The 14,253-nt window shown below is 41.0% G+C and overlaps 1 protein-coding gene and 1 long non-coding RNA gene across 5 annotated transcripts; both read left to right on the forward strand.

Annotated features, from left to right (window-relative positions):
* Positions 1 to 1,599: 1,599 nt before the first annotated feature.
* LOC117846982 (uncharacterized) lies at positions 1,600 to 5,579 on the forward strand. Of its 4 annotated transcripts, XR_004638510.2 has the most exons (5): positions 1,603 to 1,768; positions 2,233 to 2,284; positions 2,848 to 4,199; positions 5,033 to 5,092; positions 5,249 to 5,579. It is a non-coding gene; the product is annotated as an uncharacterized lncRNA (long non-coding RNA). The 4 variants fall into 4 exon arrangements; XR_004638507.2 differs by having other exon boundaries at positions 1,601 to 1,768; positions 2,848 to 5,092; XR_004638508.2 differs by having other exon boundaries at positions 5,033 to 5,579.
* Positions 5,580 to 8,478: 2,899 nt separating this feature from the next.
* LOC117849921 (cationic amino acid transporter 2, vacuolar) lies at positions 8,479 to 13,341 on the forward strand. The gene is made up of 14 exons (XM_034731662.2): positions 8,479 to 8,712; positions 9,471 to 9,672; positions 9,776 to 9,860; positions 9,970 to 10,110; positions 10,200 to 10,318; positions 10,409 to 10,505; positions 10,855 to 11,027; positions 11,116 to 11,182; positions 11,468 to 11,626; positions 11,823 to 12,075; positions 12,166 to 12,274; positions 12,372 to 12,484; positions 12,581 to 12,656; positions 12,756 to 13,341. The coding sequence occupies exons 1-14, from the start codon at positions 8,592 to 8,594 to the stop codon at positions 12,916 to 12,918; spliced, it is 1,878 nt and encodes a 625-aa protein (XP_034587553.1). The 5' UTR covers positions 8,479 to 8,591; the 3' UTR covers positions 12,919 to 13,341.
* Positions 13,342 to 14,253: the final 912 nt, after the last annotated feature.

Genomic DNA, 14,253 nt, shown 5'->3' on the forward strand with positions numbered 1-14,253 from the left:
ACGTCTTGATCGATAGGTTACGCTACCGTCCGAGCGTCCGGACGCGTCGGACGTCGTTCCGCTCCCCTCCGCTTCCTATCCATTTTCACGGTTCTTTTTCTTCCCCATCCCTTTTCTTTCTTGTTCAACCTTCCACCCCGGTATCCTCCTCCTCCACTCCGGCGGCCTCGTCCCCCACCCGCGCCCCACGCCGGCGTCCTCCTCCCCACCTCGACGGCGTCGCGCCCTTCCACCCCGGCTAGCACTTCCCAAATTTTTTTCACCGTTGGATTTCTACGGTGTACATTCTTTAGCTTCCGCTCCTACCCCGTCACGATCTCGGGAAACTACAACCAGCAGCAGCGCGGGTGGGGACTATATATCACATATGCGATGAAAAATATCTTATGACCTAAAGCATTTATATGGGCCATCAAGAGGGTCAGGCGGCTCAATACAGATTTGGTAGCCCTGTGTCCTCACCTGCAACGCATGCATGCTAGGGTTAGTTTTTTTCTTTCCACGTTCATTTGTTTTGATTTTTTATTTCTGAACCTTTTATATATATATATATTCTATTTTAATTCGTATGCATATACTTTATTCTTTATATCTTAGTTATTTGATCTTCTATTTTTCTTTTTCTTTCCTTTTCATTAATTCCTTCTAATTCTCTCGCATATCTTTATTTCCTTTATTTCCTTGACTAAGGCTACTTGCTAAGGCTGAGTTGGCCTTTTCTTTCTTTGTGTTTGTTCATTTTTCTATTTCTTTCTGTTTAATGTTTTCCCTTTTAATTATTTTTCTAGATTATTTTCTTTTCCCTTTCTTTTCGATTGATCTAATTCTTATGTATATATTCTTTCTTTAGATGGTTTATTTCATAATTCATATAATCAATCTTTTGTATTTATATTAATAAACATATGGTCGACTTTTCCCATGATGAAATTATTCAGAAGATAAATTCAATGTCTTTAGATTGTTCTTTGAATTCGTATAATTTGTTCATGCCTCAGATTTTTTTGAAAATGATTAAAAACAGTGATAAATAAAATTCGTTCAAATATAATTAAGTGGGGTCTTGTTTTGGAGGTTTTATTTTCAAAAATCTGATGGTGCAATCGGAATTTAATTTGGATGTTTCGTTTAAGATTTATAGTTTTTTTTAGTGTGAAATCTTTCTTTGCATGTGGGATGATATCATCAATCACATGGAAGCAATTCTCTCTCGTGAGCTGACACTGTTGCATGTGTATAACAGCTTATTGATCCAATGTTCGTGATGCTCAATCTTTTTTCGCATTATACATTTTTTGTTCGTCATGTTTAAGTTTTTTGTTCACAGAAAATAGTTATTTATTTGTGGTGTTCAAACATTTGTTCGCAGTAGTTATAACTAATTAATCCGTATCTAAAAAGTATTTTTTAAAATTCTTTAAACATAGTCAAGTAGGATCTTATTTTAAACATCTTGTTATAAAAAATGTAACGATGCAATCAAAATTTAACGATCCAATCAAAATTTAATTTAAATAATTAGTTTAAGATTTATAGCTTTTTAATTTCGAATTTGAATACTCGTGGGATGCCTGCACGCAGATTTTGCAGAACCTATCACGGGGAAGCAACCGAGAAACCGCGCCCGCAGTGCGGCCTCTCCGCCTCCTCCCATCGCCCCTCGTCAAACATCGAGGCTCCAGCCTCCAGCAGCGCTGAGCGCCGACGCCTCCGCCTCCTTCCCGAAGGAAAAAAAAAATCGCCCCTCCTCTGCACGGCCATTGCCCAAGTACGTCTCATCTCCGTGGCTGTTGTCCACACGCAGGTCCCCTGCCATCTCGCGCCGCTCGAGTTTCGGCCCTGATTTTCTACCCCTCCAGTTTGTGATTCCACGTTTCCGGTGATGTTCTCTTTCCCATCTGAACAGATCGATCTTGAGGCACCTTGTTGAATTTGTAGCGCCCTCCACTCAATGGTGGTTAGGGTTTTGGTATTGGCGATTGTTTCCCCCCACTGGTTTGGAGATTTTCTCTCCTGCCAATTTCGTCACCACCAAGGTGAATTGATTTAGGGCCCTTTTTCCCTCACAATTGATTTCTTCTTCTTCTATTCTGGTCTTATTGGCAAGATTTGGGCTTTCTTCTTCTATTCTGGTTTGGAGATTTTGGCTGCCAGGATTTATTGATGCAATCCACTCTTCCTTCTGTTATTCTTCACTAACCGATTTGTTTCATTTGAATCTTTGCATTGCAGTGACATGTTCGCAGGAGAGGTCCTGGTGGTATTCACAGAGATTTCATCATTGGTGAGTAGCACTGCGTTCCATCATCTGTTCATTTTGACCTGCTACTGCATCTCCATGTTCCACATTGCTTTTTGTCACCCCTTGTCTAATTATACACAATATTGGTTAGCTGGTTTGGTTTACCTGTGATTTTTGCTCCGCTCTCAATATTCGGAGTCACTACGAATATTTGGTTACGGCATCTTGGTGAGATTATATTATTAGCTGCCTTGGCTCTTATTTAGTGCTCATTGTTGTGTTCTATGCCATAATCCTATAACTTTGTGAGGTTAGGATTTGCAGATATATATTTCCATTGCTACATTCTACCTTTGCTCTACGTAGATTATCACTGTACGGGATGTGCTCTATTTAGTTTACAATGTTTGGTCCTCATCATTGTACAGTATATATTCTAAATAGATGGCTTTGCATTATTCTGCTTTATCAGTGGATAATACCAAGACATCACTGTTTTCATCAGCAAAGCAATAAAAGTTATGCCATGATATCAATATTTATGAATTGTGATCCATAATTTGATTTCCTTTTAGTTTGCTTTGATACATTGCTTTCTACTACAGGAGCATCAGCACGTCTATTTTCTATTCTGGATAGTATGTGCTCGGCAAGGTATGCATCTTCGATCCAAAAGTGAGCATCCCTTTGTTATAGAATTCTGTTTAGAAACTGATGGGTTTGGAATCATATGTTTGTTCGATTTACTTGAATGAAAGAACAGAGGATGATGATACTTAGTAATTTAGAATGTGCTTGTGCCTTGTTAACCAGTTTTTACTGCTTGGCAAAATAAAAATGCTGGTTATCCCATATGCAGTTTTTTTAGTGTCTCATAGCAGGGCTCTGGCTTTAAGTGCAGTTAATCTCAGTGCAGAGTGTTACTGGGGAAAGAAAAACCAGCAATTCAGTGACGATAGAAAGTGCCAATATTCTACCTCATAGATAGGGATTAGTTCTTAATTTGACAATGTCATAAATTGTTTGGTTTCGGGTTTATTTTTATGGTTAACTTCTGTAAATCATATATTTCATAGGTTTACTTCTGCCAACATTTACTCATCAATATCACTACTGTTCCTTGCTTCATTGCAGGAACTAAATCTGTAGCAACAAGAAAGGGTAAACTGTCTTTTTTTGGTGTTCGAATCTCTTCAGTTCCTTGTTTACTTGTAAATTAGTTGTGTATATAATGTGTGGCTCGAGGTATTGCTGTGAGCTTTTATATACAGAAACGGTGTCTGGGATTTAAACCTCAAGGTAAGGAAGAGCACATCTTAATTGCAACTGAAAAGAACTACAGTGTATTTTTCCTGCAAATAAATTTTCTTCTCATATCTTTTTTTTTTCCCTAGAAATTTTTGGATTAACTGACCAACATCTTAAGGTACTAAAGAACAGAATTTTAGCTCAAAAGAAAGGTGATGTTCCATCATATTGTCATAATATCTAGCTGTTTTCAGTCATTCCTAAAGCTAATCTAAAAGGAAGAACATAAAAGTCAGGGTCTTTTGTGTAGCTACAGCCTACAAGATTGGTTACTTTACTGTTGTGGTTTGCAATATTTGACTATGAACCTCACTCTGTTTTACCTAGCTGTTGGGATCTTAGGGTACCTGGTTATATTCATGCCATCACAACACTACCAAAGATCATCGCAAGCATGATGTTGACAGATTACCTTTCTAAAAGTCCACTGCCAATGTTATTACTGAATTTCATTGGTTTGCACCTCGATCTCCATATCCTTCTTATTCTTTTGGCTTGGGGTTTCACTTTTTCAGAATTGGAGTAAGATGCCTAATTCATGTCGCGTTTCCCTCCTAACAAGTTGGGAGTGGCATTCTTTGCAGATTCTAACACCGAATTTGTTACAATGAACTTTGGAGGCATTGAAGAAGTCCAAGTATCCATTAAGGTACAGCTTGACTTTTGAATTTAATTTTGATACAAGATTTTCTATTTGATATCTATTTTTAGAAGTTGAAATATATAGTTTTACATTAGTTAGGCCTTTAAGATGTTATTATAGAAGTAAATCTCTGTGGACTGAAAATATAATGCAAAAGTATATGATCGTCTTCCTTTGGTTGAGGGCGTCTTCTTGTCCCTTTATGACTTGGGTGCTGGAAGAATACCTCTGAAAATGAGCTTTAACAATGAAAAATCCAGCCAAGAATACCTTTCTTTTCCTTAGGCAAACATTTTTTGTTGATTTATGAACATTTTACTTTTAAATGCCATTTCATGTTAACAGTTGTGCTTGGCATATTTATTTTCAAGTTTATTAAAAATGGCTGCATATACTTGAAGAGATTCTGGAAGTTTTTAGATATTCGATATATGTGACAAAAACCTTGATGCTTGATTATTTTATTTGGGATGAAAAGTTACAAATTTGAGACGCCATCTCTCAGGTTAGGCACCCTAACTGAAGCAAAACTGACCGTTTTCATATTTTCCCATAGCAAATTGAATTGTAATGTTGGTCCAGTACTATATTGTCATGCTTATCCTCGGTGCATTACATATGCAGGTTTGCTATTGCTTTTGATTTACTTGTGTAGTGGACCATATTTTCCAAGGATTGGCTATTTTATCCCCTGAAAGCAAACTATGCTAAAACTGCCAATTCGTGTTGTTAAGTTTTCTTTCTCTTCACTTAAACTATGATAGGAACTCGCATCAATCTGCTGGTTGTATATTTCTGTGAGTATATATCATTTTGAGAACTTCATTTCTTTTCCGTAGAAATTTTGGGATGCCTGCCCTTAATGAAGGTATTAGAGACCAAGATATCTCCAATGAAGGGTAGTGTCCAATCATATCTGCCTTTTTCCCAGTCATTTCTAAACCTAAGTAAAATGAAGAGCAAAAAAAAAAGGCCAAGATTTTTAGCCACAAGATTGATGATTCTGCTGTTGCTTCCAGCTTGAATTATTTACAAAAATTTCTTCTTCTCTGCAGGATCTCAGGCTATGGTTGGCTTTTCGGTAAGCTAGTCAATACCTGTCTGAGAGCCCCCTGGAGCTCCTATATCATGTCAAGTCTGTATGTTGTAATAGCACTCAAAGACTGTTTCCATCCATGCTATCAAATCTATCCTTTTCAACCATAGAAGACTGCCACTTAGTTACGTTAAAAAAAGAATATTTGTATCTGTCCGTAGCTATATGTTGTAAACTATATGTGCTTCTTCGGACTAAACTACTATGGGACCCTCGTCATGTAACTTATCTTGAACAATATTATTACGTGAACATGTCTATCTAATAAGTTCTCATTGATCTTTTGTCCATTTCTACCGTCTCGCATACAACAAAGAACAAATTGTGCAACACTACGAGCGCAGGGGGCGCAACAAACACTAGTTCCGAAATTAAAGAAAACTAAATCATCATATACGAAACTGAACCAAAGCAGACCGATAAAAATCTGGACATAAGTGACTACAGTAAATATTTGAGTACGGATAATGGTTGCTAATTGAGGTGTAGAAAGTTTCCATGGTTATCTTTTCTGTTTCCAATCCAATCATTTTTTTTCCCAAGCAAAAGAACAAGCTAGATCTCAAACTCACATGTTCTGGACGGCCAGGTCGCTGTACGTCCATGTCTCGCTTTCCATGTTCTTTTGGCTACACTTGTCGACGTCTATCCCTGCTTTTCAACGCAAGGCGTCGTTTTCGTCTTCCCTCTCTGCTGATTTTTTTTTATAAGGTCCCTCTCTGCTGATTGCCTGCCTACACAGTAATAAAGGCAGATATATTTATACTATCATTTTTAATGAAAATGTATTATATATTATACAATCACCGTTAATTATTCCTCTTTCATTGCTTGCATAACTGCATTTCCTTTTGATTCCGGAATGCAGCTGTCGGAAGAAGAGAAATTTGGTTTGCCAACAGCTAAAAATGTTGCTTCCTTGTATATGCTATTAAGAGTTTTGAGATTATCATTTGATTGCTATTACTTAGTTTTGAGATTGAGCTGTATTTTTATTTTGATTTTTTAGAAAAGAATGAGCTGCCTAAGAGTTTTTCTTATTTACCAAAAATAAGAAGAAGAGTTTTTCTTATTCTCTACACAAACAACAGGGCTAGGAAAATGTAAAAGAGCAAATAAACTGCTAGACAAGGCACAGGGTATAATTGATTGAACAGATGAACTAACCTTGTGCACCAATTCTTTGGAGATCTTGTTGGTACATGCCATGTGAGATGCACAGCTGCTGACATAGCTGCTAAGCAATCTAATGGTTAGTATAATATTGTGTCTGACCCATAAGGTTATGTAAATAAGATAAAGCTTCTACGGCTCTACCTCTCCTTGCGTTCTTTGACCGTATTACGCGTTTTATTGCCATTTTTAAAATGGCAAGTGTTTGCATACTGCACACTTTTCAGGAACTGCAGAGAATTTCGGTCAGCTCTAGCTAGCCTCACACGCATAATAGGTGTCCATTTTGATTTCTGACCACATGAAATGTTTTCAGAAAAATATTCCTGCAAAATTTATTTGCAACGATTGACTTTTTTTTTCCATGGAAATTGAAGACGTGTGCATTGCAGAAATTGGTTAGTTCGTATGGGAAATAATTGCGAATACGAGTAATCAATATTTTCTGAAGTGGGAACAGCTGGAGCAACTATGGCATAGTAGGGGAGGACAGGGACATGAGTTAATCAGCAATCAGCTGTAGATGTCATGATTAATTCTAGAGTTTTGCATGCAGCAGACTCCTATTGGATAAGAATGAATCATTTGGCCACGGTACATTTGATCTTGATGGCTCGTCCCCCTTGCTTAAATTTCAAGTGAATTTGTATCTTTTCAGGCCAATTATATAGTTAGGCTGAACCATGGCCAATGAGCTGTGATCATGAAAGGATAGAAAAATAACATGCTGGCCTGGCTAAATTTCTTGTAACAGCTACTCACGATCCAGTTGGTTGCATTGCACGCCACCCAAATGGAAAATTTAATTCGTGCTTTGTATATAACCATTGAACCGACGATTTCAAAAATCCTGAACATTTGAACAGGTAAAATAAAATCTGCTCTTACAAATTCAGGATGTAAAATGCGTACGTACATGTATACCTCTCCGTACGCGCGCACTTTACACAGTTTTTATATGAAAAAATTTTGGGTACGAACTTGCACGGGTCCCTGTCGGCAACTTCCACGTGCCACACGAACCCCAGTTGGGCGACCAAACTGGACGTTTTTTTTTGGCACTATTCATTTACTGGAAAAATCTGTTTATGGGCTCCAACCAACCTCTCCCTGAAATATCTTTTCTTGCCGTACTTGGAAACCTTTCATAGACTGTATTTTTTTTTTTGGGGTAAAGATAAGATGCCAACACGGCATTTCTATCGGGGGTGTGTGTCTTAAAAAGGTCAATGCAAGGAGAAAGCAGGCAGAGAAAGAAAGCGTATTGGGTTATCAGCGTAGATTCTGGCCACGTCACTACCAGCACACGTGTACTTTGCAGTTGCAAATTTGTAATGCAATGACTTGTCAAACTCTACAAAATTGTTTCACATGACATCATTCGTTTTTCCTTTCTTTTTTACATAGAGTGCCATGGTGAAATCATTTACCTTGGAGCCTCCCAGCTAGCTAGGCAGAATCAAACCAAACGTGCTGGGACCTGGATGTCGTAGTAGACTCGTAGTGACAAAAACAATTACAAAAAATTTGAGAATCACAAATATATACTACTATAAGTATACCTTATACTAAAAAATTCAAATCGACAACGCTCATGAACTTGGCTTACTCCACTAATCAGAAATACAAATTGACGATCAGCTGCCATCGTACTCGCATTTATATTTTATAGAGACACTAGTCAGAGCTAAGAGTTGATTAAGAGACCTGATTACCATCCTAACCATGTACACAAGCTGCCGTAGATTCTCCTTCCATCCTTCGCAGTGTACGCGTTGCTTGCCAATCAAAGCTTTGGAATTTACTAGTCCGGCTTGATCCTCCGCGCACCGTATAAAGACACAAGCACCATCGGCACGCCATCCAAGAACAGCAGCAGCGAGGACTCTTCCGTCTTCCCCCAATCCTGTCCAAAGAATCTCCTCTGCTCGAGCTCAACAAGCAAGGGGAGAGAGGAGAGGCGGCGGCCGGCGGGGAGCTGCAGAGGCCTGCAGCCCGCGCGAGGAGCAGCTAGCTCCATCCCCCCCGAGCTCCCGCCGGCGAACGGCGCGGTAAAAGGCGCGCCTTTGTCGCTGGTGCCTCGCGGGGCCGCGCGCGGGCCGACGGGGTTCGAGGGGGCGGCCGGCGGGATGGGCGGCGGGGTCCGGGCGCTGATGCGCCGGAAGCAGGTGGACTCCGAGCGGGCGCGCCCCGGCGGCAGCAGCCACCAGCTCCGCAAGGAGCTCTCCGTTATCCAGCTCGTCACCATCGGTAGAGGCCTCTCTTCGAGCTCTTGCTTCTTCAGTTCTTCCTTTGAGCTTTGTTTGGTTTATTTTTAGTGGATCTTTGCTGGGATTTTGTCGGAATCTGGAAAGACGCGAGCTTTGCTCTGCTGCGTCTTTTGTGCTTGGATCCTGGTGCTTCTCTGCATTAGAACCTGTTGTGTTTTTGTGAATTAGTTTTTTTTAATCAGAGTGAACGACGCAGGTTATATAGCTATGAGTTGCTGAATTCGAGAGCTGTTCGTACTGAACTAGAGCTAGATTTATGTTACTCTGAGATTACACTTAGAAAGTTTTCAGTTCATGTTTCATTGATTCTTACTCATGAGCAAGGGTTGAAAGGAATCTGAATTCTGAAATGGATACTGCTTTTTCTAGTTCTTGGTGTACCTGTTCGACTTGGTAGTTGTTGGGTCAGTGGTGGGTGGTTTCCCATTTGGCCTCTTGGGCTCTTACTGTTCCTGACATTTTTATCCCGATTATGTAAATGCCCATGGTGCATCACTTATGCTAATCATGTAAATCATCTAGCTCATAAAGCAGCGCAAGCCGCAAGTTGTAGAAATGTTAACATGATTTTGATATCCGCTAAGTGTTTTCCGCAATTTTGTAGACCTATGCGGGGATGGCTCGTTTGCTGGACTAACTATTTTAGGCCAAAAAGATCATCTGTCTTTATTACTAATTGTAGTATCTCATTAATGGAAGTGTTGATCATGGTGCCTGTGTTATCCTGTTATGCCTCAGGTGTCGGTTCAACGATTGGAGCTGGGGTGTATGTTCTTGTTGGGACAGTTGCTCGGGAGCATTCTGGGCCAGCATTGACTCTTTCATTTCTGATAGCTGGAATAGCCGCTGCACTTTCAGCGTTCTGTTATGCAGAGCTTGCTAGCCGTTGCCCGTCTGCAGGAAGTGCCTACCATTATTCATACATCTGCGTTGGCGAAGGGTAATTTACTGATATGATGGAGTTAACATTGTTCATTTCGAGCATGTCTTGTGCTGTTGAGTTGCTGTTCTGTGCTCACATTCTTCAATTTTTCATTACCCAGAGTTGCATGGTTGATTGGTTGGGCTCTGATACTGGAATATACAATTGGTGGATCAGCTGTTGCCCGTGGCATATCTCCCAATTTAGTAAGTGGGACTTCCCCTGCATCTGACTTGTTCACATGGCACATTGATCAATGGTTGAATTTCCATATCTATCTTTACAAACAGTAAAAGTATTAACCCTTGTTTTCAGGCCCTATTTTTCGGAGGATCTGATAGTCTGCCATGGATCTTAGCACGCCATGAGATCCCATGGCTTGATGTTGTTGTTGATCCTTGTGCTGCATTCCTGGTATTCCTTGTAACTGGTCTGCTATGCGTGGGGATCAAAGAGGTTGCTACATTCTCTGATTCAGCAATAGCTATCAACTCCGTCTCCAACAATATGATCTCTGATCTTTCCTCTGTGGTTTTTTTATCCAGAGTTCATTTGTGCAAGGAGTTGTGACAGTCCTGAATTGCTTTGTGATGCTATTTGTTATTATAGCCGGTAGTTACATCGGCTTTCAAACAGGATGGGTTGGCTACAAGGTTGCTGGCGGGTAATGCTAAAAATCCTGATACTTTGGTTTCTTTTTTTTTCTCAAGCCCGCAGGTAGGGCACTTACACAGTTATACTACATTGATTTCAGATTTTTCCCTTATGGAGCGAATGGAATGCTTGCTGGGTCAGCAACTGTCTTCTTTGCCTACATAGGCTTCGATTCAGTTGCCAGCACTGCTGAGGAGGTTAGGAGACGTCATGTTTCCCTGATTGATTTGGCACTTCTTATTTACTGGATCATTGGCATCAAATGAATGAAAGCAATGAGATTGCGTGGAATAGTAGATTGGATTGATAGAGGGATAGGTGTACATATATATAGGGGGGAGGAGATCTTGAGGTTTATAGAAACAGGACCAATCAAGATCTCCTCATATCCCTCCAACCAACCCGGGCAGGCCAGCGCTAAATGCCTGGGCTCAGGCCCAACATACACACGCATACATGACATATATACTGTAACAATGAATAATCTAATTCTTTCATCCAAAAAAAAATGAAAAAATCTAATTACCTTATGTTAATTTCTGACAGGTGAAAAATCCGCAAAGAGATCTGCCACTGGGAATCGGAACAGCATTGTCGATTTGCTGTTCCTTGTACATGCTGGTTTCAGTTGTTATTGTTGGTCTGGTACCATACTTTGCTATGGACCCAGATACCCCTATCTCATCAGCCTTCGAGAGACATGGAATGCACTGGGCAATGTAAGGACTGCTTCCTTTTTCACCATGGATGATCTGGTGTGCAACTGTGCATCCCACTGAGACTGTTCCTGTGCTTGTATTGTTATAGGTACCTTGTAACAACTGGTGCCGTTCTTGCCCTCTGTTCAACCTTGATGGGATCTATATTGCCACAGGTACTGACATATCTTAGTCAATGAATCATTCATTTTTTTTTCTGCAATTCTGGTCAATGGAAAATGAGCCAACTGTATAAGACCTGCTTTAAATGATTAACTGTATATTACCTTCGTATTCTGCAATCTGCACCCTTTCTAGACAACATCTGAAGAATATTGGCATATGATCTGGATATAGATTATCAGTTCTGCTTTATTTGTTCTCTCAACCAGCATATGTATGACAACTTCGTTTTATGCTGCTATGGATATTTATACTTCCACATGTTACTTCCCTCACAGCCAAGAATATTGATGGCCATGGCACGAGATGGCCTGTTACCATCATTCTTCTCTGATGTCCACAAGACGACACAAGTTCCAGTCAAAAGCACAATTGTGACTGGCATCTGTGCAGCTTCTCTCGCTTTCTTCATGGATGTCTCTCAACTGGCTGGAATGGTATGGATTTACAAATCACTAAAACATGTTATTCGGGCTTATATATGTACTTCATCTGAGGTTAATTTAGTGAATGAACCTTCGCCCCAGAGAATGGGGAGAACATGGCAGAGATCATAGTAATGTATGCATGTGCCTGTGTAGGCATTAGTAAAGAATGTAGCTTGAAGCTAAAAGGGTTTGTTTTTGGTTGCAGGTCAGTGTAGGCACGCTCCTCGCATTCACTATAGTTGCTGTGTCCATCTTGATTCTCAGGTATGTTCCTCCAGATGAGGTACCTCTGCCATCTTCCCTGCATTCATCATTCCGTTTGAGCCAAGGAAATGATGAGGAAAAGCTGAGGGATACTCTTGGAGATGAGGATCATGAACAAGAGGCATCTGAAATTAGCGATGTTGTTGTAGTAGAATCAGTTAAGGACCCCCTTATTGAGAAGCAGCTGTACGCAAGTATGTATGGGAAACTGCATGTCTGACTTAATATGCTCTAAATTTCTATTTCAGTTAAGGTAGCTAATAAACCTGCCTGGTGATTTTTAGGCAAGCTGGATGAGACAAAGCGGCGCAAGATCGCTGCTTGCAGCATTGCAGCTGTCTGCATAGGAGTTCTGGTCCTCACAACTTCAGCCTCGGCTACATTCTTGCCCTTGTAAGTACCAACTACTCAGCTTATTATGCTAACTCCCACAGTAAACTATCCTGCATACAAGCAAAACACTCAACAATCTAACATATGCCCATGTCAGCCTGGTGAGATGCTTCGTTTGCGCTTTTGGTGGCCTACTCCTCCTAACTGGTCTGGGCGTGCTCTGCTGGATCGACCAAGATGATGGGAGACACTCCTTTGGCCATTCTGGAGGTACTTTGTCACAGCACACTTGGCCACTCTCTGGCTAGAGATCATATTTGTAAATTTACTTGGCCTTTACATATCTTGCTGCTGCTGCTGCTGCAGGATTCATCTGCCCATTCGTTCCGTTGCTGCCAGTGATGTGTATTCTGATAAACACATACTTGTTGATCAACCTTGGGTGAGTGTCTGATCCTTTCCAACTTGTCAACTACATGTTCAGAATCGATACATGGTTTCACATGTCTGAACTTGTTGATTCACCCTTGCCTTACTTCAGTGGCGGCACATGGATGCGAGTGGGGGTGTGGCTGGTGATGGGGGTGTTCGTGTACATCTTCTACGGTCGCAGCCACAGCTCATTGACGGACGTTGTGTACGTCCCTGTGGTTCAGGCGAACGAGATATACGGGTCATCATCTTCTTCAGGTTTTGTGGCCTAAGGAGTGAAGGAAAGAGACATTGTCGAAGCCTATCTTGAGCTATGTGCTCAACTGCTTTCCGCAGAACCTCAAGGACCCTGACTGGAGCAAGTCCCTGTTTGAGCTATTATAAAGCCATTGCAGGCAAGGGTTTGAAGAATTCAATTCATATGTCAATTTCTTGTTAAAATGTACGTGTATAAAATTGTGATGCACGACCATACGTGTGCTCCTCAGTCGGAGTAATGTAAATATTAAAATTATAGATGGAATTATTACTTCAGGTGTTTAGAGAAGGAAGGTATGTGTAAGGTTTAGTACAAGTTTGCTCCAAATTTCCAAGAATTGTACCTCTAGTCCCCTATCCAAAAAGTAGGCCTGAGTGAAAGGTGCATAACGTGCTCAAGGTCTTAAAGTTTTATAAAATATAGTGGATAATACCAAGTGTGGTCTCGTAGGAGGCAACTCCACTCTACACCTGTTGTTTGTCATACAAGCAGGTGGAATTGGAAATACGATGAACATAACATGAGCAGAAGAGCTTCTGCTCGTGCAATTAAATTCACCTTTGCAACTGAGTTTGAGTATACATTAACAGCACACAAGATTTTAACCAGACTAGCTACGTCACAACACACACACACAAAAAAGAACATGACAACACAGTACGTCGTGCAATTCTACCAGCTTTATTGAGCAGCTTCAGGACAAGCAGTAGTATTTTCGGCGAGGGGAACGCGGGCTACTACATCACAGATTTTTCTCCTCTTTAAGCGAAAAAAATCTGTTCCATGGGCCGAAAGTGCAGGCCCAACAGCCGAACGCTTGAACATTTTCCCCTCCTCTCTTCCAAGCTTGGCCGTTGGCATTCACCTGCAAACTAACAGGAGCATATCACAAACCTAAGTCTTGCATACAAGAATGTCACGATCCTACTGATGACCAGAGCAAAGTCTTGTTCTCAACACTCTTGCTTGTGCAGGAGGCACCATGCATGTGCAGAACTGGCTCCATGCTTATGCCTGCATCGATCTTTGACGACCCCTCTCGCATTCAAGCAAACGAGCGTCGTCGACGATCACCATCGATCTCTGACCTCGTGACGGGCGAGCATATATTCTAGACGTACGTGCAGTGCCCAACACAACCGCCGTGTGAATAATGTACAGTTTTACAAACTACTACACATATACTGTGTGTCATCGTCGGTTCACGTACGTAGCTCCACTCCGGAGCTCTATAAAAGCACCCACTGCCCTCTCCATCGTAGCACCGACACCCATAACAACAGCAACTTCGTTCTTCTTCAAGCCATCAGCATCCTCCTCGCTCCCCCCTTCATGCCATATATGGATT

Source organism: Setaria viridis, chromosome 3 (assembly GCF_005286985.2).
Source record: "Setaria viridis chromosome 3, Setaria_viridis_v4.0, whole genome shotgun sequence".
Lineage (NCBI taxonomy): Eukaryota > Viridiplantae > Streptophyta > Magnoliopsida > Poales > Poaceae > Setaria > Setaria viridis.

Bases quoted from the DNA above. Each gene is read 5' to 3' on its own strand.
- LOC117849921 (XM_034731662.2), top strand. From the start codon at position 8,592: ATGGGCGGCGGGGTCCGGGCGCTGATGCGCCGGAAGCAGGTGGACTCC. The intron at 10,319-10,408 runs GTAATGCTAAAA...CATTGATTTCAG, and splicing joins GGCTACAAGGTTGCTGGCGG to ATTTTTCCCTTATGGAGCGA. The intron at 12,657-12,755 runs GTGAGTGTCTGA...GCCTTACTTCAG, and splicing joins TACTTGTTGATCAACCTTGG to TGGCGGCACATGGATGCGAG.